This window comes from Callospermophilus lateralis, chromosome 3 (assembly GCF_048772815.1).
Source record: "Callospermophilus lateralis isolate mCalLat2 chromosome 3, mCalLat2.hap1, whole genome shotgun sequence".
Taxonomy (NCBI): Eukaryota; Metazoa; Chordata; class Mammalia; order Rodentia; family Sciuridae; genus Callospermophilus; species Callospermophilus lateralis.
The window spans coordinates 195,205,249-195,232,776 of NC_135307.1; the positions used below are offsets into that span (position 1 = coordinate 195,205,249).

The 27,528-nt window shown below is 57.8% G+C and overlaps 1 protein-coding gene across 1 annotated transcript in view; it reads left to right on the plus strand.

Annotated features, from left to right (window-relative positions):
- The window catches only part of Phactr3 (phosphatase and actin regulator 3), a 172,083-nt gene that overhangs the window by 113,442 nt on the left and 31,113 nt on the right, over window positions 1–27,528 (plus strand). Inside the window, exons 5-7 of the mRNA XM_076849507.2 lie at window positions 7,706–7,918; window positions 12,471–12,645; window positions 13,385–13,632. Coding sequence (XP_076705622.1) covers window positions 7,706–7,918; window positions 12,471–12,645; window positions 13,385–13,632 — 636 coding nt within the window. The remainder of the gene's footprint in view (window positions 1–7,705; window positions 7,919–12,470; window positions 12,646–13,384; window positions 13,633–27,528) is intronic.

Genomic DNA, 27,528 nt, shown 5'->3' on the forward strand with positions numbered 1-27,528 from the left:
CTCAGAGCAGAGGTCTGCTGCAGCCGCGCATTGCATGGAGGACCTTCCGGGCTGCCCCTGCCTGAGGGCCAGGCGCAGAAGACCCCGCAGAGAGCAAGGAGCAGGGAACCAGGCAGAGAACAGGAGTGGAGGATGGCAGAGCCCAGGGGCTGATGATTTGTCCTGGGAGGGGCCAGGTGGCTCTGATGCAGCCACTCAGCCCTGGGCCGGAGGCTCAGAAGCAGCCAGAGATGATGATGAAAGGGGTGGCGGGCGCAGTGAACCCACTCCTGAAACAGCCGTGGTGTCTCGGTGGCCTTAGTTGGCCAAGGAGCAGAGAGAGCAGGGGCCTTTGACTGGCTGGAGGTGATCGGGTGCGGCCAGAGCTGGGGCAGAGGCGAGGGCTGGGCAGCTTCCCAGAGGGCACTCAGAGTCCAGCAGGAGTGAAGGGGATTCACCTGTCGAGTGCCGCGGTGGGGACCGGGTAGCGACATGCCAGTGGTGCGGGGCGTGGCGGGTGCGGGCTCCTCACTGTGCACCGAGCTTCTCCTTGTGGGCCCTGAGCCCCTGGGGACATGATGTCATGTGGGTGGCACGGGGACAGACAATGGGAAAACATTTCAGTAGTGCTGTACTTATTTTCATTGCTCAGCACCAGTGGCTTCATTGAGGCTCAGGAGAGGGGTTTCCGTACAAATAAACTGGAACAAAAGTGAGGTCACTCAGTGATACACACCAACAGGAGCAGGAAGTACAAAGGGGGGTCTGCGTTGACCGCTCACTCCTCAGGGACGCAGGCGGGTCCTCAGGCCCCTGGAGATGACAGGTGCGTGGACAGGTGTGTTCAGGGCAGGTGTTGGGCAGACAGCTGCCCTGAGTGCTGTGCCCTAAGTGGAGACGGCCCAGGAAACCAGCAGGGTCCATAATGGAAAGGAGACCGGCAGGCTGAGCGAGTCCCCTAAAGACAGATGGGACACCGTCTCTGACACCAGGCTGATGCTAACGTGGGATGCTTTGTGACCATGGACAAGTCACGTCACCTCTCTGAGCTTGTTTGATCAACTTTAAGGATGTCACACAAACCCAAGGGCTGCTCCAATCGGGCCATCCCTGGAACACACAGCTCAGCCCTGGTGCTCCCAGGCACTCGGACAGCTTTGCCCCACTTATGATGAGCCTTCATCACCGTCCCTGTCCTCACGGTCACCAGCCCTTGGACCCATGGTCTCTGGCCTGCAGACACACCCTGGGAGGCGATGCCCCTCCTGGCTGTGTGTCCTGGGATGTGGGACCACCTGCATCTTGCTCCTAAGCCTGTGATCTTGCCCTGCCCTGCAGGCCCTGGTCCTGCACCAGGAGTGTTGTCCCCATAGCAGGCGGCTCTGGGTCTGTTCCGAAGCCCGCCCTGCAGGGGTACCTCAATGAGGGAACAGACTGTGACAATGCACAGATTGTGAATGCTGCTCTAAACATTGGCTTACAATTTTTTTGAATATTTAAAAAATCCAGATGTGCAGTTTCTTTGCGACCATCAGAGCCGAGGCCCCACTGGGCCGGTTTATCAGCCACTGTGGGGTCTTGTCTGTGGGGTCTGCCTGGCCTCACCTGTCACCTCCGGCCTCAGGCCTGTGGAGGCAACGAGGTAGTCACTGCTTGTTGAGTAAGGGACCTGAGGGCGCCGTGAAGCCTCCTGTTTCAGAGCTTGGGAGGACCAGCTGTTGGTCCAGTACTGCCCTCTCCCGTTCTCACATCCTGAACCTCAGCACCCAAGGGAGCAGCCGACATCTGGGCCCAGTCCCTCCACGTTGGAGCTGATTTCCTGACAGATGTCACCCAATGTCAGAGAAAACAGAACACCAAGCAGACAAGGCATGTGAGTGCCTGCCCCTGGGCCCAGCTTCTCTCCCTGACCTTGGGCAAGTTCACAGGATGCCCTGTAGGCCGCAGTCTGTACAGGAGCCCCTGGGCGCTCTCCAGTGCGCTCTCTGCTGTTCTAGATCTTGGCTGCATTTTGAAGGGTCCAAGAAAGTCAGATTCTCTTAAAAATCAAGCCTTCTATGAACTACCCGGGGTTGGGGAGAGGGGTCACTCCTGTCTAGCAGGTGGCTCCCTTTTAGCTAGGTGGTGACACCTGAACAGGGCTGCTGTTTGCATGTGCTCCAGTCACTGTGGGTGGGTGGGTGGTGGGCACTGCGTCCAGGTACTGCAGATATCCCAGGAAGAGAACCTGTCAAAGAGCCTGGCAATCACTGTGATCTGGGGGGACTGGGCTTCTGTGTGTGAGTGACCGTTTCTCCTGGTCTGGTTTGGACGCTGCCACAGTAGCAGCAGAGCATTCCCTGTGGCTCTTGGGAGGAGCCTGTGTTTAAACATTCATGGGTCAGGATCCTGTTCAGTGCTGTGTGACCGGGCAGGGCCCACCTGGTGCCCATCTTGGTTCCCACGAGTGCACTAATAAAAAGAAATGGCCCTGGGTGAGCGTGTTCTACATGTACTGAGTTATCTTGTGACTAACTGATGCATTGAAAAAATGGGCCAGGGAGGTGAGGTCACTTTCCTAAGGCCACAGAGCACAGACAACACTGGGGTTTGATAGTTTTGTCTATTTTTTTGGTTTTCTTTGGTACGGAGGTTGAACTCGGGGCACTTTACTACTGAGCCACATCCCTAGACTTTTTTTTTTTATTTTAATTTCAAGAGAAGGTCTTGCTAAGTTGCTTAGAGCCTTGCTAAATTGTTGAAACTGGCCCTGAACTTGAGATCCTCCTGCCTCAGCCTCCCCAGTAATCCCTGTAATCCCCTGGGATTACAGGTGTGCACCACCATGCCTGGCTCTGGGGTTTGATGTTAATCACAGAAGTCTACACCAAAACTAGAGCCAAGAACCTTTGTTCTGCTTCTGGAAAGTTCTGGGATGTGAGCCTTTTCTACATCTTGAACAGGAGCTCTCCAGCTGCAAGCTGCTGACCAGATTCTGCATCCTGTCCCTGAACGTGTGGCCTTTAGGTGCTGCTAAGGCACTGGCACAGGTGAGGGAGGCCTTGTGAGGTGCCCACCTGCCTCCCACCTGCTCTCTGCCTGGAAGGGTGGCATGGGACCCTGGACTCACTCCCAGAGGATCCAGGTGCCCTCTAGCTACTGGTTACTTGAAGAAATTAGAATCAAACTCCAGCTCCCCAGGAATACCAGCCCGTCCATGGCTCTGTGGCCACTTGCCATGAGTGGCTACCCTGTGGACAGGGAGGAGACAGTCCTATTGGGCAGTGCTGAGAGTGAGAGGTGGCCCCACGGCCGTGTTGGTGAGAAGCCAGGAGAGACTTTGCTATTTGGACTGGCCAGGCCTTCAGAGTTTTCCATATCAACAGACTGTAATTGCAGCAAAGTCCATAAAATTCACACTGAAAACATTTACCCTCTGGCCCTCTAGAGCAGGTTTTCTGATCCTTGGGGGAGAAGACGGGCTTGGGATGGGTGGGCGGCAAGGGTGGAGCTTAGGGCCATCAGGGGGCCAGGCTTGGGATGGGCGGGCAGCAACATGGAGCTTAGGGCCATCAGGGGGCCAGGCTTGGGATGGGCGGGCAGCAACATGGAGCTTAGGGCCACCAGGGGCCAGCGGGGCTTCAGGCAGAGGCCCTGGCAGCTCTCAGTGGGACAAGTGGATGTTCTGACATATTTTGGATGTGGAGTTTGTAGGACGTGACCATGAATTGGGAGTAAGACGTGGAGCAAGGAGGAGAGAGAGGCCTGGTGGGCGCTCAGTCCTGGTGCCTGGCGGCCTGGGTGGCACTAAGCCTGATGAGGGTGGGGTCTGTCTTGCTCATGCCATGGCTGCAGCTCCTACAACACCTGGCCCCTGCAGATGTCCAGTGACACTCCAAGCTGGATTGGCACTAGACAGGTGAGAGACGGTGGCCAACAAGGGAGAGCCTGTTGGGAATCAGAGCTGCTTGTGGATGTGTCTTCTCATGCCTGTTTGACCTCCAGCTGGGGATGTCGGGTGGCTATGAGTCCAGAGCTCAGAGGAGCAGTCAGGGGTCACCAGGGATGGGAGGGGCTCTGAAGCCAGAGGTCCAGTTATGGGGTTGACTCCTGAGAGGGCGGATGGGGAGCACCTAAAGGCCACACGTTCAGCGACAGGATGCAGAATCTGGTCAGCAGCTTGCAGCAGTACAGGCTGGACTCCCAGGCAGCTGGTACGGGGGCAGAGCCCACGAGGGCCTGAGCAAGTGTGGCCCACATGGAGACCAGGCAACGACTGGGCAGGGCAGCTGGGGCTCCAGGAGGGTCCAGGCCTCACCAGTGGGAGGAAGAGGGAGCAGGTGGTGAGGATAGAGACGTGGTCTGGGGACCTGTCTGAAACGTTTAATTTTCAAAGGAGCAGAAAGTGTAGCTGAAGGTGAGGAGTGTTTGGGCTGGTCGTCAACTGGTAGATTGTTGTGATCTAAAGAAATGGCGCAGTTGATACCAGAGGCCAGGGGGACAGTCTCTCAGTGGTGCACAGGCCAAATCCGTGCTTTCTGGTGAAAAACTACCCAGAGCACTGACAAGATGCAGGGGGACTTCATTAGCTGACCCAGGAGCGAGGCCCCAAGCCCACGTGCTCCCTCCCCCAGTAGGCCCTTCACCTGGCCATGCCCCACACAGACTGATTCCAGGGCCCCTGAGAGGATACTGGGGCCCAGAGGGCCAAACGGGCCTGCCCAGCACTCCATTCTGCAGGACCCGGCTGGGGCCATGAGAACGTCACAGCTGTGGCTCTCACCCGGGCCTCCCTCCACTGCAATGCATGTCCCTTAAAAATTTGAGCAGCACTTACCTAGGGTAGTAGTGCCAGCCTCAGGCACACTGTCCCCAGGCATGCTGTGTGGCAGTGTCTGTAGTCATCAGGGTTGTCTCACCTGGGGACGGCTGTGGGCCCCTGGTGGTGTGAGGCCAGGGTTGCTGGTGAGCCTGCAAAGTGCAGGACAGCCCTCATGACAAGGAGTGGCCCCCGAGGCTGACATGCCTTCTAAAACAGGGAGGCCTGACCGCCTGCCTAATGATGCTCTCATCTGGCAGCATGGCCCACGGCTGCTCACACTGGGTGACCTCATGCCAGCCTCTGTGACTTGTGGACAGGGATGGTTGCTTTTGCAGAGATTTGTGCAGATGAGAAAACTGAGGCACAGAGAACGGCACACTTATCTGGAAAGTGGTCAAGCACATACAGAAAGAGGAGGAGGAGTGCTGGAGACTGGCCAGGTGAGGCCTGGAGAGCCATTCCTGGGTCTCCGTCCCTCCTGACTGGAATCCTGCTGGGTGCCAGTGTGACCCGTTCACCCAGACTCCATCCGAGCAAGGAGGCACGCCGAGTCCAGCTGTCAGGGCAGGCCACAGGTGCGGGGCTGCTCCACAGGCCTCCACCCGCACAGCACCCCACAGAGGGAGAGGGCTCCAGGATGTGTGGCTGCAGGAACTCCAGGGGAGGGGACCAGCCCCCTGCAGGATGGGAACTCCTGCCCTCCTGTGCCTGGCAGTCCTGGTCCTGTGCTTGGTATTGAGGGCATCGGCTCTGAGCGTGTGTCCTTGGAGTTAGCGTCTGCGGCCCTGTGCTGGTTTATGTGAGGCAGGCTACCCAGCAAACCCCAGGACTGGTGTCAGAAAACGGGCATGTCTCTGCTCACCTGTGGCTTAACAAGGAAACCCCACAACTGTTTTGACCTAGGACTCGTAAGATGTCTGTATTATCAGAGAAAAAATTAAATGAAACAACTCATCAGAATCGTGAACTTTAAAAGTTGCAGGTTACAGTTCACTGGACACAATGACAGTCTTGAGGCCCAGGGGTTTTTATAAAGAGGCTTTGAGGACAGTTTGTAATTACAAGAAAATAAACTCAGCATTTTCACTTAGACACCCTGTAGGGCCAGAGTGCAAGCCTGCCACGGTGGCCAAGGTCACCTTCATGGCAGCTGGGTGCCCTTGCATCTGTTCTGAGATGTTCCCTGGGAGTTGGGGGGCAGCCGTCAGAGGCAAAGCCTACGTTCCTATGAACTTCTCCCAAGAGGGGCCCCAGCCTGAGTGAAACCTCCAACGTAATGTGGCGAAGGCCCAGAAGAGGGGGCGGCGGAGGGTGTGGCTGTGGCTTTGTATCTACGGCCTCACTGGGCACTTAAAGGGCAGGGACAGGCCTGCCCTGTCCAGCCTGACTGTGACTTCAGCACCGCGGACAGCGCAGGCTGGGCGCAAGTCCCAGTCAGGTTCAGAGACCATGAATCCCAGACAGCAGACACCCCAGTGACAGACACTGCAGACACACTGACAAAGACAGGAGGACCTCGTTAGCTGACCCAGGAGCCCACGTGCTTCGTCCCCCAGTAGGCCCCCCACCTGAGGACGGCCCCACCAGGCTGCTCCCTGGGACATGGGGGCGAGGGTGGTGGCATCTTCCTCAGGATGTCCCTTAGGACCTGAAGATGTTCATCATGTGACTTCCATGGGGCCTGGCACCTCGGGGCTCCCTGAGGCAGGGAGTGAGGGAGTGCCTGTCCCCAAGGGGCCGCCTGTCTTCCTGGACAGCAGGTCCTGTATGGAGTGGGGATCTGAGAGGAGCGCCCACCTGAAGGCCTGTTTACCCTGCAGAGCGCAAGTGAAGCTCAGGCACAGTAGGAGAAGGCGAGAGAGAGCTGGGGGCAGGAAAGGACAGGGGACGCTCGTCTGGGGGCGGGGCAAGCCAAGTTGGACCCTAAAGGTTGAGAGTCCCTCACGTCACGGTCTTCCTCCTGCAGGGGTGGCTTCATCCAGAGGCAGGATTTGTGAAAAGGAAGCTGGACAAGGGGCTTGGGGCGTTGGTGGCTTGCTGTTGAAATAGCGGACAGTGCTGGGCTTGTTGGTGTGCATCTGTAAGCCGGGTGGCTCAGGAGGCTGAGGCAAGAGGATCGAAAGTTTGAGGCCAGCCTCAGCAACTAAGTGAGGCCCCCAAACAACTTGGTGAGACAAAGTCCTTTCAAAAAACAGAAAGTTCTGGAAATGAGACTCAGTTGCTGAGTGCCCCTGGATTCAATTTCTACCAAAACAAACAAACAAAAATGGTGGACAGTGGAATGTGGGCTGGGCAAGGAGATAAACGAGAAGGTAGAGGGTAGCGGCCTGGGGTGCTCTAGGAGGCAGGGGGCCTCAACATGCAACTGGAGAGAGGACAAGGCTGTGGGCCAGCTGCCCTTTCTCAAAATCCAATCGCACTGCCAGCATCCGCCGCCTGGACTGGACTGCCAGGGCCAGGGTTGCTGGAAACTGGACATAAAGCCAGAGCTGGCAGCATGAGCGTCTGGATGTACCAGGCACACATCTGTCACTTCCTGCTGAAACCTCACAGTAATCTGAGGGGCTGTTGTCATGAATACAGGGACACGAGCAAGTGGAGGCACAGGTTAGGGACTCAGGATACACACAGTAAGTGCAGAGGCACCTGGGACCTGGGCTTGTCTGACCCCCGGCCTGTCACAGTGGCCACCATGCAGGTGAGGGGGCCTTGTCTGTTTGGGAAAGGGGCAGGGTCGCCCACACTCAGGATGGCCTCCCTCCCGCCACTTGATGGCTGACCTGCGGGGGTGGGGGGAGTCAGTGGGCCCGTGAAGGGACCCTCTGCGTTCCGCTCCCTGTTATGACCCCTCCCACCAGTCCCCCTTGGTCGCTCACCACTGTGGTCCCGGGGACAAGTTATAAGTGCTCTGTTTTGCCTTTGAAGCAACCAAGGTGCCATCTGCCTGCAGCGGGGAGGACGCAGACCCCAGTAGCCTCCTGCCCACCACCGACGAGCTCTCTCAAGCCTCATCTGGGTCTGACTCCCTGGAAAGTCCGCCCAGACCCCTGGAGAGGTCCATGGGCCAGCTCCCCAGCCCCCCACTGCTGCCCACTCCACCTCCCAAGGCAAACTCCAAAACCACGAAAAACGTCACAGGTGGGTCTGCGTGCATCCTGTCCTCAGCCATCTTCCTCCCCTCCATCCGTCTGTCCATCTGTCCATCCATCGGACCTGCACCCTTCCTGCCATCCATCCACAACTTCCACCAGTCATGCTGGGCCCCACTCTGGGCAGGTTCTGGCCCTTTGCCTCTGGGGCCAGGGCTCAAGCCCAGGGCACACTTCTCCTGCAGGCCAGAGGAAGTGGCCTCTCTGTGGAGTCTGAAGGGCTCCTTGCAGACACGGAGAGGCAGCAGCCTATTTCTGCCTCTCTCAGTGCCTCTCCCTCTCCCTCTCCTGGTCTCCGTTTTGCTGACTCTCTTTGCCAGGAGCTCTGTGCAGCAGGGCAGAGCCAGGCGTAAGGGTGGTGGTCAGAGGGGCGTGGAGCTGGGCAGAGGCCCCACGTGCCCCTCTCCTCTCCGTCTTGGGCACCCTTGTCCCACCGCTGCCAGGAACCTGGAGCTGCTGGTCTCAGGGAGGAGCAGGCCGTTTCTGAGAGGTGGTTGCTCTCAAGAGCAGGCCAGGCCCGGCCCCGTGAGACCACCGACCAGGGGGACTCTTACCCGGGCCTCGCTGAACCCACAGGCCAACCTCTGGGGGGAGGCGTAGGTACCTAATTCGCAGTTTAGGAAACCAAGTTCAGGAAGCTCCAGGAACTTGTCCCTTTGCCACGGCCACTGGGGACTCAAACTCAGTTTCCAGCCCGATGCTGCTGGCCACGGCACAGAGCTGCCTGCACAGGTGACCGAGTCCCCTCCTCCATGGTGTGTTGACCTGGGCATCAGCTGCTGGGCCAGGAACTGGGGCTTGAGCTCAGCAGGTGGCCACGGCGCACACTCCCTGGTGCCCTTTGGGGGGTGCCTCTACCTGGACCCTTGTCCTCTTACTCTGATCAAGTGAGCATTTAAGTCTTCATTCCAGCACCCGAGTGGGTATGTGGCATGGGGGACTCTGGAGCTGGGACCAGGCATGGCGGTGACTGTTATTCACCCCAAGGGTCAGTCTGTGCGAGGATGTGTCACTGGGTGGGGAAGGGCTGAGTGGGAACAGGTCACCCTCCTGCTGGGTGGTCCCTCCAAGGTCCCCACCAGTGCCCTTGCGTCCTGGTGCTCAGCTCAGGCTGCCTGTCTTGGGGACCTACCCCGACCCTGTAGTGCCACGCCTCCTCCCACAGCATGTGCCAGATTGTTTGGGCTTGAGTAGTGAGCTGGGTGGTGTCCCCTCAGACTCGGGCCCACCGGGAACCTCATGGCTTTCTCAACAGTGTCACTGGGTAAAAGTCCCTATAGAGACAGGGAAGGACATGCAGAGAGGACACCTGAAGATGGAAGTGGAGGCAGGAGCAATGGCAGCCCCAGGAGCTGGGAGAAGGGCCTGGGGTCTCTCCCACGTGTCCTCAGGAGCCCACCCTGCCCACACCTGGATTTGGGACCTCTGGCCTGAGGGCTGTGGAAGGCCTTCCTTTGTGGTCCTTTGTTACCGCATTTCTGGGACCCAAGAAAGCCTCTCTGCAGGCCCAGCTGCCTCCTCAGCCCCAGCACCCCGGCTCTGTGTTCACGGTCAGAGCTGAACACAGCCACTGTGCTGGCATACAGCGGGCGCCCAGCAAGTGCAGGTGACTGGCGGAATGGGCACATGTAGGGCGAGTGAGCTGCTGTGTGCATCTCTGGAAAGGTCGGGAACTCGGGTCTCTGGGTGACATGGACACTGAATGAGAGTAGGGTGCTCTGCTGCCACGTTGGTGGAACCCCTTCCCACCGCGGGAGCCTGGCGCAGGTGGGGATGGCTCGGAGCACGCTGGCCATGTGTTGTTCCTGCGAGGGCTCCGCTCTTCCGGAGCTCTGTCGCGCTTGGGAGCTTGGACCTCAGGAGACACCCGCGGTCACTTCCAGGTCCTTGGGGCCCATCTCCTGCCTGCCTGCCTGCCAGCACCTCTGACTTCCACCTCCCCCCAGGCAGAGGAACTCGGGGACATCAGGAGGACGTGTTCTGACTGTCCCCAGTTCCTGGGGGGCTGAACTGGGAGCGTGATTAGGAGCTCTGGACATCTGCCTAGATTCCTTTGGGTGAAGCCCCTGCCTCAGTCTCGGGTGCTCTCCTTTCCTTTGGGAATCCGTGCCTCAGCGTGTGAAGGCTGTGGGGCCTCCGAGGGCAGAGGCCCCCGACACACGCAGCTCCCTGGCACCTGCGTCTCCACCTGCCGCCCGCTCTCCCCTGGCACAGGGCTGCAGGTGTCCTCGTCCACTCCAGCTGCTGACAGAGTAACTGGGCGGTTACAGTTGGAAGTCCAAGAGCAAGGCACGGCAGCGCATCTGGTGTCTGCCGGGGTCCTGTTTTCTGGTTTGTGGGCCAGATCTCGGTCTTTTCTGGAAAGTCTTGGGCCCCGTGACTCGTGGGCCCCATAGTCATGGGCAGGTGCTCCTCTGCTTGCTGCCCTCCTGCCTCTCCCTTTTGCCCCTGTCCACAGGGCCCTGCCTCCTGTGTCTCACCTGTGTGGGTCCTGGACAGGTGAGTCCCCTCCTCACTAGGAGCTCTCCCTGCGCAGCCCTCGGGGTGACAGTTCCCTCCATGGCAAGGTCCCTCCACCTCTGACGGTTGTCACTGGAGCTGTGTGTCTCCAGGCGGCATGCCCTTGAGCTGCTCTGAACCTCGGTTTCCTCCTCTGAGAAATGGGAGCCAGAGAGGCCGACTGGGCACCATACCTCCAGGGTGGGCGAGTGACCCACGGAGCAGTGGAGGGAGAGCTTGCCTGTCACACTTGTGGCCCACTGTGGTCCAGAGACCCTGGGCAGTCTCAACTAGGCCGCGCTGCCTGTTTCCCTGTTTGTACAGCACGACTAATAAAACTCTTCTCATAGGACTGGGTGAGGCCAGAGGCAAGGCTGGCTAGACAGGGCCCGGGTGGCACTGGGGACCGCCTGCAGGTGCTCAGGACGGGGCCACTGTGATGGGCAGGGATGGTCTGCAGGAGTGCTGAGGTGCACAGGGAACGGCCGCTGGAGGCCCCGTCCAGTGTGGTCACATCCTACGTGGCTGTCACCTCCCTGTTCCTCAGGTCTCAGTCCACGTGGCTCCTTCTTTCCCTGGACTCTTTCTGCTGGCCGCCTCTCTGGCTGGGCTGTGTGCTGGAGCCTGGCTCTGCCTCCCAAGAAAGCAAAAGAGCCGAGATCCTCCAAGACACTTCAGAGCACCGTCTGCCTCTGGCTGTGCTCTGGGCACACTGTTCACGTTCCAGGAGTGCCCGGGGCCACTAGTTGCTGCGTGCTCGGGAATGGGCGTGGCTTATGTCCCTGGGGTTAAAGAGAGTTGGCTGATTGCACCAGCTGCTGGCTATTGGAGGGCCCAGTGTGTGGAGCCCCGAGGGGGAGCAGAGACAGGGCAGTTGGTGTCGTCTGTGCTAAGGAGCTGGTGGCCCACGTTGCAGACAGGCAGGCTGAGCCGCAGCCAGGCCATGAAGTGAAGGAGGTGGACACAGCCTGCCCCAGGGATCCCACAGGGTCACCCTCCCCGAGTGGGAGGAGGGGGTTGGGACAGCCTCTGGTCCTGAGGGTGGATGTCAGGGCTCCAGACGGTGAGAGTCACACAGGGCCTCACCGAGAAGGGGGCGCAGGAGCAGAGGAAGGGGATGCATCCTGGGCAGAGGGAGCAGCTGGAGAGGGCCTCCTGTGCTGCGGTGACGAGTGAGGCGGGGACAGGGAAGAGGTGAAGCCAGGGGGCTCAGTGGGCAGCGCAAGGGGCCTTGGACCTAGGCGTGAGTGCACATCACATGCTGAGGAAGATGGCAGGGGCATATGGAGTCACCTTCCAGAGAGTCCCTCGGCTGAGGCAGGGGAGGGTGAGGCAGAGGGTGGCTCTGGTGGCACCAGGCTGGAGGATGGCTGCAGAGCTGGGGAAGGCTTCTGGGTCCACATGAAGCGAGAGTGGCTGCAGGATGCTGGGTCCTGGCAGGGAAGTGAGGAGGCTCGTCCGAGTGGAGACCAGGCAGGAAGGATGTTGCCCCAGAACCCCCCACAGCTCAGCCCCAGCACCCCACAGCTCGGCCCCAGCACCCCATAGCTCGGCACCAGCACCCCACACAGCTCGGCCCCAGCACCCCCCACAGCTCGGCCCCAGCACCCCACAGCTCGGCCCCAGCACCCCACACAGCTCGGCCCCAGCACCCCACACAGCTCGGCCCCAGCACCCCACAGCTCGGCCCCAGCACCCCACAGCTTGGCCCCAGCACCCCACAGCTTGGCCCCAGCACCCCACAGCTCGGCCCCAGCACCCCACACAGCTCGGCCCCAGCACCCCACAGCTCGGCCCCAGCACCCCACAGCTCGGCCCCAGCACCCCACAGCTTGGCCCCAGCACCCCACAGCTCGGCCCCAGCACCCCACACAGCTCGGCCCCAACAGCCCCCACAGCTCGGCCCCAGCAGGGCGGGCCCCGTGGATGGAGGGAAACCCACAGGGATGTGCCTGGGTCTGGCTGGGCTTGGGGAGGCGTGGATCCTCTGCCCCTGGTCCCAGCATGGAGTGTGATGATCCGGTTGGTTCCTCCACGTCCAGGCCAAGCTGTGCCCTTTCAAGGCCCCGGTATGAAGAGTGCAGACCCGCCCCTCCGAGGACAGCTTTCCACGCCCACGGGGTCCCCTCATCTCACCACAGTCCACCGGCCGCTGCCCCCCAGCCGCGTCATGGAAGAGCTGCACAGGGCACTGGCCACGAAGCACCGCCAGGACAGGTGAGGCCCGGAGTCTGCTCAGGCCGCCCGTGCTACCAGAACTCCCACCACGATGGCCTTGTGAACCTGCCGCCCGGGGGTCACCAGGGCCCTGGACTGAGTTTCATGTACTTCCGTAGCCATCTTGGCATCCTGGGCAATCTCTGAACAAGGGTGCTGCATTTCGTCAGGCCCCGGACTCTGCAGACCACAGAGTTGGCCTGGTTCCCATGGGAGGCCGTGGGGGCTGGGGCTGTGTGCGAGGGGACCTGGCCGTGAGGCTCCTCTGTGAGCCCTCGGGATGCAGGGGGTCACAGGGGGAGCAGCTGACAGCAGGTTGCTCTTTGTGCAGAACTTGAGGCCTGGAGCATCCTATCGGAGGTCGGAAGCCCTGTGCCCACAGCCACCTCTCGCTCTCCATCCATGTGGCCTGCGGGTGGAAGGGGAAGGGGTTGCTGGAGGCGGGGGGACCACAGGACACGTGCTTTGGTGGAGCAGATGCCCTTCTTGGCCCCTGTGAGGTCCCTGATCACAGCCGTGCCTGCTGCACCCCGCGTTGGCAGGCCTTGTCCCCGCATGCTCTGTGCTCTCCCGGAGAGCCTCCTGCCCAGGGCCATGGTCCTTCCATCACTCCCTGCCCAGGTGCCTGGGACAGAAGCTGCACGTTCTCGGGGCCACCCTAGTGATGATCACCCCAAGTCGATTTTGCCGGGTTTCCAGGTGAGGGCTGGCCCGTAACTAATGAGTCTTTCTGATCTAGTTTTCAAGGACGGGAAAGCAAAGGGTCTCCCAAGAAGCGGGTGGATGTCCGTCTGTCGAGAACGTCCAGCATGGAGCGGGGCAAGGAGCGGGAGGAGGCGTGGAGCTCCGACGGGGTCTTGGAGAACAGGCGGACTGCAGCCAAGGAGTCGGAGGAGAACAAGGAGAACCTGCTGCTGAACTCTGAGCTCCAGGACGACTTGCTTTTGTACCAGGATGAAGAGGTGCTGAACGACTCCGTCATCTCTGGTGAGGAGGGCGATGGGAAGCGTGGGCCCAGGCAGCCAGCCACCAGGGCTGAGGCACACGGCCACGTCAGCGCTGGCACTCTCCCCTAGCGTGCTGAGGGGCAGGTGCAGGCCTGAGCGTGCAGAGAGACAGAGGGCAGGCTCCTGGGGCACCTCTCCTGGGACGTGTCTTGAGGCCTGCAGACAGGCTCAGGAGGACCTGGGGACACCTGGGACACCCAGGACACCCGGGGAGCCTGTCGTACCTGGAGGGTTGAGTGTTATTCTCAGGTACGTGTTCTTTGGTGTATGAAAGTGCATTAAAGTGAGCGGCAGGTGGCTTTGAGGATGCCACCCTGCCAAGGCGTGCCCAAGGCTTAGACGTGGCAGCAGAAGCTCTAATTAGAGAAGGGCCAAAGCAGAGTGAGACGTGGAGGGAGGGACAGTGTTTGAACTGCTCTGTCCCAGAGGGGACAGCCGTGCAGAAGTGGCGTGGGTGGGCAGAAGTGGGGTCCTCCCTGTCCGTGAGAGGAGGCCAGGCCCTCTTCCTCAGGTGTCCAGGGGGAATGTGTGGTGGCTGAGGGTGATGCTGGTCCTGGCTGGAGCTGAAGGGACGTGGGTGGCAAGTCCCAAGGCCAGGTGGACCTGGGAGCCCAGGGCTGCCCAGTGTCCCTCCTGCCACCTTGCCCCCCTCTCAGCCTCTCCACCTGGTCTAAGCAATGTGAGGTGGGCGCAGGATACCCAGGGGGCACTGGGGTCCCATGGCAGGGGGCAACTCAGAGAGTTGAGTGGTGTCTTTGTGGCAGAAACTCAGCCAGCCCTTGGCCAAAGGGCAGTGGACAGCTCTCCAGAGGTGGTACCTCCAGAAACGTTTGACCCTGGAGCCTTTCCCTTAAACACCCATCGGCCTCCTGCAGGACACAGTTAGGTGGGTCATACCTGAGACCAGCAGGTGCTACCAGGAGTCATGGGCTACACCAGGAGCCTCAACCTTGGCACTAGTGGCATTTGGGGGTGGGGAGGCTCTGCTGTGGAGGCTGTACTGGGCATCAGGATGTTTAGCAGCCTCCCTGGCCTCTACCCATCAGAAGTGACCCTGAGGGGCTGGGGACCATCAGCCTAGACTGGGCCCTGCACTTGGTGTGTGGCCTTGTGTGAGTCCCTCACACACTCTGTAATGTGGTTCTTGGACACTGTCATGACAACGGCCACCCTGTCTTATTGGGTGTGTCTCACGTTTTAGGCATGGTCGGGTTGTTATAGGAAATACTGTGTCCTCACAGCAACCCCACAAAGTAGGTGGCACTTTTCAGATGGGGAAACTGAGGCGCAGAGAGGCCATGTGACTAGGCTAGGGCCTCGTGGCCAGTTGGTGCCAGGCCGGGGTCTGAGCCCAGACTCTGGCCCCAGCAGTTCACCTCCCTGCTAGGCTTTCTCTGAGGCTTGGTGGGTCAGCCCGTCCCCTTGGCTCAGGCCCTGGCATGGAGAAAGGCGTCCAGCCACAAGCACTGTCCTCGCTCGCCCAGGCCAGGGTGGGAGGAGACCCTCTCCAGGAAAGGGCTCCCGGGCTTCCTGTCATGGGGCATTGCCAGGCTGCTGGACGTGAGGTCTGGACTCCTGGCCAACAGGCGTGCTGTGATCAAAGGTCATTGACAGGAATCTCAGCGCTGCCCTAGGGACAGTGAGTTGAAACAGGGCGAGAAGGAGTTCCCGACGCCTGTGTAATCTGCCGTTCCTGAGCCCCTGGAAGCAGGTGCAGGCAGTCTGTCCCATTCCCAGGAGGGTCCCCGGCTCCCCAGGGTCACAGACCACTGACCCGACCTGTGTGGGAGGAAGTTTCAGCATTGGTTAACAAGAAAGGTACACTGTTGTTTGGGGGGATTTCCTCACAGAGGGAAGCCCGTGTGGGGCCCTGCTGTGCCCCTGGGGACCAGGATCAGCTTTGGTGTCTCTGCAGCATCGAGCCCCAACCCCACTGGCCCTCCCTCAGCCCACATGTGGCGAGGAAGCAGAAAGTGCTGGCCGTAGACCAGTCGATTCTCAGGACAACCGCAGTGTGACCGCCACCTGCCCATCCGCCGGCCGCACGTCTGCACACGTGATGGAGCCGGGGCATCACCTTGTCCCCTGTGAGCATCCTGAGGGAGCTTAGGTTTCAGACCTTTTGTGACCCTGGCTGCTCTGTCAGTGGGCATGGCTGGGCATCTGCTTTGGACTTCAACTTTTGGAGATGCCGAGGCCCAATGGGAGGCAGGCTGGCCTTGAGAAAGGCTGGGAGAGGACAGGTCTGCTGCCTGGGGTCACCGGGTGGTGTCTGCTTTAGTGCAGGTCTGACGATGGGCTCCAGGCTTGGTGTCCGTGGGTCTCGTCAGCACAGGAGGGCTCCACAGGCTGGGCCTCACGTCATGCTGGAGGCAGGACACACTGTGCGCGCTCACCAGCATATGCTTGCACACTCGAGCACATCCACACAACAGTCAGGCACTGTCACGCTGTGCGTGTGGTCAGCCCTGGGGACAGCAGAACCTTGGGAGCATCAGGCCACTGAAGGCGAATTTCACAAGGAACCATTTCTGTGTCGTTGCTACCCCAGGGTTCAAGTTTTAACGACCCTTAAGAAAACATGCTTTTGCATTTTCTCCTGTGCTAAGGCCAGGAACGGGGACCACACCAGTCTTGTTTGCAGAGCGGTCCCTGCGCCTGGCCCAGGGAAAGCACACGTGGGGGAGGGGGCCAGGGCAGAGGGGCTTCTGCAGGAGGTAGGGCCGCAGCGGAGGGGTTCAGCCCCGGCTTTCTCAGCTCCCAGCCTGCCACAGCCCATGTTCATGACAGGACACCCCCCGGGCCAGGACAGGTGGGTGCCTGAGCCGTGCTCCTGTGAGATGGAGCAGGCCTTCCCACTTCCTGCGTGTTGCCGACTCGGCTTGGGCTGCTCTAACGTAGTACCACAGACACGGTGCCGTGGGGATGACAGAAAGCGATTCTATGGCCCTGGAGGCTGGAATCCAAGGTCCACACGTACCACGTGTGTATATAGAGAACACGTAAACACACACACGTGTTCCATTTTCTTCATCCACTCACCTGCTGAAGGGCACCTAGGCTGGTTTTGCAGCTCAGCTACTATGCATTGAGCTGTTATAAACATTGATGGGGTCGTGACGCTGATTTTAAGTCCTTTGGCTGTAAACTGAGGGGTAGGATAGCAGGGTCAAATGGTGGTTCCATTCCGAGTTTTTTGAGGAATCTCCATACTGATTTCCATAGTGGCTACACCAATTTGCAGTCCCACCAGCAGTGCACAAGTGTACCTTTTCCTCACATCCTCGCCCACACGTCATTAGAATTTTAACAGGAATTGCATTTATCACTCGTATTTTTGATGATTTCCTTTCTGACTAGGTGATAGAGAATCTCGGTGTAGTTTTAATTTGTATTTCTCTAATTGCTAGAGATGTTGAACATTTTTTCATATGTTTGTTGACGATCATATTTCTTCTGTGAAGTGTCTGTTCAGTTCCTTTTTGACCACTTATTGATTAGGTTATTTTTTTTTTTGCGTTAATTACTTGGGTTCTTTATATATTCTGGAGATCAATGCTCTGAGGTACAGGTGGCAAGATTTTCTCCCATTCTGTAGGCTTTCGGTTTATGTTACTGATTATCTGCTTTGCTGTAAAAAAGCTTTGAAGTTTGATTACATCCCATTTATTGATTCTTGATTTTACTTCTTGTGCTGTAGGAGTTGTTGAGGAAGTTGGTTCCTAAGAGACATGGTAGAGAGTTGGGTTGATACTTTCTTCAAGTAGGTGCAGGGCCTCTGGTCTCATCCTAGGTCCTTGATCCACTCTGAGTTGAATTTTGTGCAGGGTGAGAAATAGGGGTTTAATTTCATTTTGCTACGTATGAATTTCTGTTGTATAGGAATGCAATTGATTTATGGGCTTTAATTTTATATCCTGCTACTTTGCTGAATTCATTTGTGAGTTTTAGAAGTTTTCTGGTGGAATTATTTGGGGTCTTCTAAATACAGAATCATGTCATTGGCAAATAGGGATAGTTTGACTTTTTCTTTATCGGTTTGTATCCCTTTAATTTCTTTCTTTCTTTCTTTCTTTTTTTTTTGTCTAATTGCTCTGGCTAGAGTTTCCAGAGACTGTGTTGAATAGAAGCCATGAAAGAGGGTATCCTTGTTTGTTCCAGTTTTTAGAGGGAATGCTGTCAATTTTTCTCTGTTCAGAATGACGTTGGCCTTGGGTTTAGCATATGTAGCTTTTACAATGTTGAGGTATGTTCCTACTATCCCTAATTTTTCTAGTGTTTTGAACATGAATGGATGCTGTATTTTGTCAAATGCTTTTTCTGCATCTATTGAGATAATCATGTGATTCTTGTCTTTTAAGTCTATTGATGTGATAAATTACATTTATTGATTATTCTGTATGGTGAACCAACCTTGCATCCCTGGAATGAACCCAAACTTGATCATGGGGCACTATCTTTTTAATATGTATTTGTATATAATTTGCCAGTATTTTATTAAGAATTTTTGCTTCTATGTTTATCAGGAATATTGGTCTGAAGTTTTCTTTCTTTGATGTGTCTTTGTCTGGTTTGGGTTTCAGGGTAATATTGGAAGGGTTTCCTCCTTTTCTATTTCATAGAATAATTTGAGGAAGATTAGATTCTACCTGTCTTGACATGTCCCTTACTAGCTCTGTGACCTGGGGCAAGTTGCTCACCCTCTCTGTGCCTCAGTTGTAGGAATGCGGTGAAAGCAGAGGTGGTAGGAAGGTTGGCAGTGACCCAGCTGGTCATGGTCCTGCCTGCCGTGCTTGTGGGTGAGCTCTCGTTTCTAGGGCGACGACCATCCTGGTCACCTCATTAGGAGTATGAGCACAGGGAGCCTGTACCTTACCTCAGCCCCAGCCGCTGAGTGTCGTCTGACTGCTGCTTCTGTGGACGTCCCTAGCTGATGTGGACGACGCCTCATTCTCTCAGCAAATTTGTCAACTTAATAAGAATGTCCATGGCCTGCAGCCAGACAGGCCCATCTGTGCTCCACCACGTGCAATCCACACGCTGGAGATTGGCATGGCTGTGCCTGGTGAGCAAGGATCAGGGACGAGGAGAACTCACCCCTGGTGGCTCCCGTGGCAGGACAGGCTGGTGAAGTCCTCGTGTTGTTCGGGGAAGAAAAGCAGGAGAAGGCCGCTAGGTGGCACCTGCCCAGAGCCGCCTGCCCCAGGCCAGGTCGGGTGACTCTCACGGCTCTGTGCCCAACACCCTGGGCAGGTCATGGAGAGTCCAGATCCTGACTGTCCATCCTTGCAGGTGACAGCTGTGTCCCCCTTATCCAGTTGTCACAGAGACCCGAGAGACGAGAGTAGCCAAGGGCCTGACTTGTGAGGCACATGGTGCTCACAGTGACTTGTCCTCAGGGTCGTCTGCCGTGGCCTCACGAGAATCCCCGCCGGAGCCACCACAGCCTGCGCAGCACCAGGCACCCTTGGGACAGCAGGTGTCGGGGCCCCTTTCATCCGTGTCCCCACATTGCCCTGAGAACCCAGGCCCTGGCCTGGACACCGGGCGGTGGGGGACCCGGCTCCAGGGAGAGGCAGTGTGGGACTGCAAGGACTGTCACTTAAGATGTCCACAAGCCCAGCTTTCCCCACCTGGTGATGCTGCTGCCCCCAGATCTGCCTGTGTCTCCCTCTACGAGCCCCAGGGTGGGGGTCTCTCCCTGTCCGTGGTCCTGCTTGGTGGGACGGAGGTGAGTTGCATGCCTGGTGAGCAGGGGTACCCGCAGCCCAGGGGTCACCGTGGCCTGGTCCTGTGCTGTTCCTGGTGCTGGCGAGTCCCCTCGGCTGGCCTCTGAGGTGTGATGCCCCGGATACGTGCTGCGAGGGGAGTGTGGACCGGAGGACCGGGGGGAGCCAGCACTCGGAGCCCAGGTCCACACGGGGCACTCAGGTGGCACTGGTGTGTTGGGTGCCACAGTCACGCAGGCCGGAGAGCGGCCAGCAGGGAGGGCTGGGACATACCAGCCCCGTGGCACCTGGCTGGCACCGTCTCCTGAGCTGCTGTCACTGTATCAGCATGCGTCTCTGCAGCAGCAGCTCCCGGAACACGCCCGGGTCCTGGCTCTCCTGTGGAATGGCCGTGACACCTGGCTGAGGTGAACAGGGGACCTGACAGTCACTGGTCATGGGGCTGCCCTGTGTCCTGAGGGGCATCTGCCTTCCGCTGGGGAGCGGCCGCATGGGGGTGTTCAGGGCCTTAGGGCTTGTGAGGGGAAACGGGAACATTCTGCATGGTGGTCAGTGGGGGCCATTTAGACCAGCCATGACTGGGGCCTAGCGATTGTCCTTTGGTTCATCAAATCAAGGCTGCTGTAGGCTTGAGGCATCCCAGGGCGACGCACACGGGTCCATCATTTTGTTTCAACTTAAAGCTTAAAAACTAAAGTGAATTGCCTGCAAGGACACGCCTCTTGGCCCCTCTTCTGACATGGGCCAGCCTCATCCCAGGCCTTCTGAGCTGAGCACAGGCCTGGTGTGACCACCCACCATGTGTCCTCTGTGATGTCTGGCCCTCATCCCGCAAGATGGGCGAGGACAGGGACACTAGGAAGCCGTGAGTGCTCCTCCTCCCCGGTCATGGTGGACCACTCACCTGACTCAAGCCTGCTTTTCCCGCTCTGTGGGGGCAGGCTGGGTGAGTGCCGGGGAGGCGGAGGGGGTTGAGGATGAAGGAGATGCAGCAGGAGCTCGGGCCCACGGGCAGGTGCAGGAGGGGACCTAGCTGACGGTCCCCCAAGGTGTACTGCGTTCCCTAGCATCTCCCCCATTCCAGGACTCCCTGGGAGGTGAAGAACGCAAGTCCTGCCACTGGTCATCATCGTTCATGGCAAGAAGTGTCCGTCTTAACAAATTGGGCCTGATTTGGGGATAAATACAATGAAGTGATAAATATTCAGGATCCTGAGTGTGGTGCTGCCTGAAGGGACCCCCCAGCTGAGCCCAGGAAACTGCCCCTGCAGGGGTGCCCACCGTGCATCTGCCACCCCTGCTAGAAGCTTCCACCTGTGCTGTGTTGCCAGGAGAGGGCAGTCCTGCCAGCACCCCATCTATGCATGTCCTGGGGCCCAGCCACCCCACCATGGCCTACAAGTCCAGAGGCCCTCCTGGTCCTAGATGGAGCCCTCTGTGCCTTCTGCTGGTGAGGCCTGGGAGCCAGGCTCTGCCCAGAGGCTGGGGCTCTGTTGAGGCTCTCGGCCAGGTGTGCAGCCAGATGCCAATTCAGAGACCACCTTTAGGAGAGGCTCGTGAGCTTTATGTTGTGCATCCCAATAGTTAAAAGAAAACAAAAGCCCCAGCATTTGTACAGGGTTTACTTTGAGCTGAGGCGGGAGGGCAGAGGGTAAGGGGCTGCCTGCGCTGCAGATGCGCCCCCACAGTGGGAGGAAGGGTGGCTGAAGCATCCGGGGAAGCAGTACTTCCTGCCTGGCCCGACCTCCTGGACCTTGGCTCAGTGGTCTGCCCTCAGCACACATGGGCAGGAGTAGAGAGGCTCAATGTAGGGGTCTCCGTGCTTTCTACAAAGTTTTTAAAGCTTTTAAACTTTGCTGCTTATTCAACAAGTACTGAATGTCCCGGCTCCAGACCTCAAAGATTCCAAGGAAAGCCTCGACTCGGTCTTCACCCTTAGGAGTTGAAGACGCCCTTCAGAAGCCGTCATTCAGCAGGAGGTCAGGGGGCAGGGGTTGTCGGAAGGTAAACCCTAAGAAACGGGACCCCAGAGATGTGGTGACCCAGGCATTTGATAACGCGTGAGCCGCGTGGGGGGAGGTGGCGCGCGGGTGGTTCCTGGTGGTGCTTGAGTTTAAGGAGGGCGGCCCCCTCTGCAGCTCCAGGCCCTCCCCAGTGGACGTGTGGAGAGCGGAAAGTGTCAAGTGTCATTCAGATCCCTTTTTAGGTGTGGGGAGGCACATGGAAAGCCCTGCAGTGATTCCCTCTGTAAGGTGAAAAGCCACCTGTCATTGTCACGGTAAATTCACAGGACTCTAGGCGGCCATTCAAAACCAGACCACGCCTCTTGGACCCCAGAGGTGCTGATGTGCTAATCTGGACTTGGGGACTCCCTGGGGCAGCTTGGGGCAGGGACCTGCAGGCTCTGGGTGTCCCAGCTGAGCGCCCAGCAGCAGAACTGGCACAGGGTCAGAGCAGCTGCAGCCTCTGCCTCTCACTCCAGAGCCTCGGCTTCCAGTCAGGGGCCTCCCTCCATCCCACCCTGGAAGGGCATCACAGATGCCAGGTTCTCAGCTAGGCTCCGTGAACACGGCCTGCAGGTGGCCCACACTCGGGACTGAGGGCTGAGCAGCAGACGGAGAAGGACCCTGCCATTTCTACACCTTAAAGCAACAGTTCTCAGGCCAGCTGCACACTTTGAAAAGCACCTGTGTGTGTCCCACCTTGGAGAGGTTGCGTCTATAGCTCAAGGCCTGGCCTAATGCTTTACAGCCTCCCCAGGTATGAAGGTCAGTGCCAAGTGTCCAGTTGGCTGCTTGGTCCTTCCAACTTTTAATCAGATATACTCTGGAGAGGCTGTGAGGATATTCTGTAGGTGTGGGCATCATCAGCCATCAGTTTACCTGCTTGATAATGTGGGTGGGCCTCCTCCAATCAGCTGAAGATCTTGGGGACAGAGCTGAGGATTCCCAGAGGAGTAATTCTGCCTTAGGCCTGCAGCGTCAGACTCTGCTGAGTTTCCAACCTCCCGGGGTGGCCTCAAGAGCTATGGGCTGCTGGTCCCACCACTGTCTGGGTTGAGTCTTTCACATGCATATTGCGTGGAGGTGTGTGCGTGCATGAGTCTGGGGGTGTGCGAGTCCTGCTGCTCTGCTGCTTTGCAGAGTGTGGACTAACAGCAGGTGACCCTGAGCTATGGCCACAGGTGAGAATCAAAGTCTCACTCATTTCTTCTTTCATTGACAAATAATAATTGTGTAAATTCCATATTTTCGGGCTACAGTGTGGAGCTTCACAAGTGCACGTTGTGGGATGGACAAGTCATTCTGATTAACAAATCCATCACCTCAAGAAATAAGTTTTTGAGGTGAAGACATTCAAAATCTAAGTAAATTTGAAATGCTCAGCACAGTGTGGTTTATTGTAGTTGTGTGCGCAGCAGACACCAGGCTGTTCCTCCCAAATGCAAGCTCTACACCTCATCAGTGGCTCTCCCCCCTGCTCCCCCTCCCTCTCTTCCCCCTCCCTCTCTTCCCCCTCCCTCTCTTCCCCCTCCCTCTCTTCCCCCTCCCTCTCTTCCCCCTCCCTCTCTTCCCTCTCCCTCTCTTCCCCCTCCCTCTCTTCCCTCTCCCTCTCTTCCCCCTTCCTCTCTTCCCCCTCTTCCCCCTTTTCCCTCTCCCTCCCCCTCCCTCCCCTCCCCCTCCCTCCCCTCCCCCTCCCTCTCCTCCCCCTCCCTCTCCTCCTCTTCCCTCTCTTCCCCCTCTTCCCCCTCTTTCCTCTCCCTCCCCCTCCCTCTCCCTCCCCCTTCCCCTCCCCCTCTTCCTTCTTCCCCCTCCCTCTCCCTCCCCCTCTCCCCCTCCCTCACCCCCTCCTCCCCCTCCCTCTCTTCCCCCTTCTTCAGTGGAGGGGGGGTTAGACTTTTCCAGGTTCCCTCGCAGCCCGAGGCTCCTCTGTCTGTGCCTGGCTTATTTCACTTGCTGTGATGTCCTCGGGCCCATCCCTGCAGTCACAGATGACAGTTCCTTCCTTTCCAAGGCTGTGTGTTCACCACACCATCCTCTCCGTCCATGTGCATCCCATGATGGACGTGGTAGTGCTGAGGTTGGTGCTGAGAGGAGCACAGGAGAGCAGCAGCTTAGGCACAAGGGCCTCTGTTCCTTTGGTCATTCCCTGGGGAGGGATTGCTGGATCAGGATGGAGCTCCTGCTGGTTTCCTGAGAACCCCTCTGTTTCCCACGGTGGGTTTGCTGCCTCTTGCTCCCGTTCGAGGCACACAAGGACCCCCTCCACACCCCGGGGCTCGTCTTTTGGGAAGCAGCCATCCCAACAGGTGTGAGGGGACACTTCCTGTGGCTTCTCCTGCGTCTCCCCGTGTCACCTTACATGTCCCCTGGTTTGCGCATTTTGTTGGGGTTTGTGTCTGTCTGTCCGTCCCCCTTTTCTGTCGGGCCCTTATTTCTTGGTGTTGTCTGGATTCGGTGTGTTTTGGAGGCCGGCCTCTATCAGGTGGCTCTGCTCGTGCCACCCCCCACCTGTGGTCATCTCGGCTCTCTGCCCCTTGCTGTGCACAAGTTCTTGACAGTGCCATTTCATTTGTTTTTGCTTTTGTGCCTTTACTTTTGGGGTCACGTACAAAATGTTTCCCAGACACTGTGCGGCATTTCCCCTGTCGTCTTCTGGTGGCTTCACAGTTCCAGGGCGTGTGCTGGGGCCTTCAGTCCCTTTCCCATTGACTTCTGTGGGTTCTGTGGGATGAGCCCCTCTCCTCCTGCCCAGAGTGAGGAGGTGCATATCCAGGTTTCCCAGATGGTGACTGAAGAGGCCATCCTCTCCCCTTTGTGCGCTCCTGTCAACTGACCTTGCCGGCTTCAGCTCACTCTGGGCAGTCCCGGTTCCCTGGCTGACCTGTCTTTACGCAGCGCCATTCTGTCGACCGCTCAGCTTTGCACGAGGGTTTGAAGTTGGCACTGTGATGCCTTCAGCTTGGTGCATTCCACTATCAGATGACCCCAAGTTTGGTACTTGGGGTCTTTTGTGGCTGCGTTTAGGATTGTTTTTTCTATTTCTGTGAAAACGATATTGAAATTTGGACAGCGATGACACTGACTGAGGACATTTTGGGTGCATGGACTCTGGAGGGATATTGATTCTTCCAACCCATGAACCCAGGTTCCTTTCCATTGATTGAATCATCAACTACTTCTTTCATGACTGGTTTGTAGTTGTCAGTAGATTTTTCATTTCTTGGTCCAACTTCACCCTTGGTGTTCTTTTTGCCATCGTGAGTGGAACTGGTTTCTCAATCCCTCTTTCGGGTAGTTTACTGCTAACATAAAGAAAGGCCCCGATGCTTGCTTGCTGACTTTGTGTCCTCAGAATTTGCAGGATCTGCTCGTGGGTGCTCAGTTGGCTGGTGCAGTCCTTCGGGTGGCTCTGTACCAGGTCACATCATCAGCAAGTGGCGTCCTTCCTTCCCTGCCTGGATATGCTTCTTCTCTAGTTGCCCTGGACAGAACATCCAGTGCCTCTCACGGAGCAGTGGGAGGGGCTGCTTGTCTTTTTCCTGATCCTAGAGGAAAGCTCTTGGCCTTCCCCCTCTGAGTGTGTTTGCGGTGGGCTCTTGTTATGGTACATTTGTCCTGTGTCTAACTCGGCCACATAGAGTCCTCATGAGCACCTGTCAACTGCTCAGCAGTCCTAAGAACATTGTGTATAACCCTCAGGCCAGCTCTGTCGGGTCTGCAGAGTTCTCAGGTTGAAGCCCTAAACTCCACGGAGGCTGTTTGGGGGAGGCACTTCAGTCCTACTGGGGGAGACTGAGGCAGAGAAGAGGAATGGACAGAGCTGGGGAGTCGCAGGGAGTGGGTGATGGCCCTGGATGAATGCCTGGGAGAGCAGGTGCCGGGCCCCTGGCTGAGAGGAGGGACACAGGGCCGGGGCAGAGCTGGTACTGGTCCCCGTGAGCTCAAGCCTGTCCAGCTTAGGGTCTTTCACAAGTGTTCACCTGTGCCTCCTCCATGCTCATGAGCATGAGCCACACCACAGATGCAGAGGACAGTGGCCTGAGTGTCCCTCCGGTGAGCATGTCCTAGTGTGTTTTGCTACTGTGACACACGAGGTCAGAGCCACAAGCTACTTTGTCTCCGTTGTCTCCTCTGCGTCCCCTGCTTCTGGTGGAACGGGGATGGCCAGACAGAAGGGGCAATTCCTATTTCCGTGTGGGTAGTGAGACATCCCGCGTCTGGGTTGTCAGTGCTATTTGGATTCAGAGACAGGAATATCCTTCCACCATTGTTATCCATCTTCTAAGTTAGTTCAGTGTTTCGCCCGCACTCTCCCCATCTGGGAGCCTTGGCTGGGCCCTGAACAGCCACTCGGGGTTAGCTCCTGTGGGTCCCCGCAGTGTGCTCTCCAGAAGGACTCTTCAATTGGAGCCCTGGGGCCCCGAGGAAGGGATGCAGGGATCTTCTCTTTGAGAATTACTTTGAGAACATGACAAGTCAATCATGCCAATGTCACAAGGTCCTGCTGGGGAGGGTAGCAAGGGCAGCTTCTGGCCACCTGCTGTCTGTCTGCAGGATAGCAGCTGGCTGGGCAGGAAGCTGCTCTCAGGGCAGAAACCTCCCAGGACCTGCCAGGACTGTCCTGAAGAATGGAAACAGCATGGCCAGTGCGCTCGGCCTGTGCTCTTCTCTGCTGGACAGCAGGCAGGTGCTCATGAAGGGCCTCTGCAGGTGACAGGAGCTTATGGAGACCTGTAGCAGGTGACTGACAGGTGCTCATGGAAGGCCTGTAGCACTTAGTAGGTGCTCATAGAGGGCCTATAGCAGGTGACAGGTGCTTATGGAAGGCCTGTAGCAGGTGACAGGTGCTCATGGAGGGCCTACAGCAGGTGACAGGTGCTCATGGAGGGCCTATAGCAGGTGACAGGTGCTCATGGAAGGCCTGTAGCACTTAGTAGGTGCTCATGGAGGGCCTATAGCAGGTGACAGGTGCTCATGGAAGGCCTGTAGCACTTAGTAGGTGCTCATGGAGGGCCTATAGCAGGTGACAGGTGCTTATGGAAGGCCTGTAGCAGGTGACAGGTGCTCATGGAGGGCCTCTGCAGGTGACAGGTGCTCATGGAGGGCCTATAGCAGGTGACAGGTGCTCATGGAAGGCCTACAGCAGGTGACAGGTGCTCATGGAAGGCCTGTAGCACTTAGTAGGTGCTCATGGAGGGCCTATAGCAGGTGACAGGTGCTCATGGAGGGCCTACAGCAGGTGACAGGAGCTCATGGAAGGCCTGTAGCACTTAGTAGGTGCTCATGGAGGGCCTATAGCAGGTGACAGGTGCTCATGGAGGGCCTCTGCAGGTGACAGGTGCTCATGGAGGGCCTCTGCAGGTGACAGGTGCTCATGAAGGGCCTCTGCAGGTGACAGGTGCTCATGAAGGGCCTCTGCAGGTGACAGGTGCTCATGGAGGGCCTATAGCAGGTGACAGGTGCTCATGGAAGGCCTGTAGCAGGTGACAGGTGCTCATGGAGGGCCTGTAGCAGGTGACAGGTGCTCATGGAGGGCCTCTGCAGGTGACAGGTGCTCATGGAGGGCCTCTGCAGGTGACAGGTGCTCATGGAGGGCCTGTAGCAGGTGACAGGTGCTCATGGAGGGCCTCTGCAGGTGACAGGTGCTCATGGAGGGCCTCTGCAGGTGACAGGTGCTCATGGAGGGCCTCTGCAGGTGACAGGTGCTATGGAGATCTCTGCACCATCAACTGGTGTTAAGTTCTCTCTATACAATCAACTGGTATTTACTTAAGGAACCAGATGTGTGTTGTCCAGCACAATCGGGAGAAGGTGAGGGTCCTCAGAAGCATGGATGGGTCCACCTGTCCACATTGATTAATCTGAGCACCTGCTGTCTGCCTGGCCCTTCTGGGGGCCTGGGTGCAGACTGAGATCAAGACAAGGAAGTTCTTACCTGTCCTGGAGCCCAGTTTCGTGGACAGTGCAGGTCCCAGGCAGGCAGAGTGCATGCAGACTGGGGTGTGTGTAGTGAGGCACATCCTTGTTGATGGGCGGTGACAGGCAGCCACACAGGCTGATCAGATGTGGGACCCCAGGAGGTGACATGGAAGGCAGCTAGCTGTGCAGAAAAAATTCTGAGGAAGGGGAACCTCAGGTACCAAG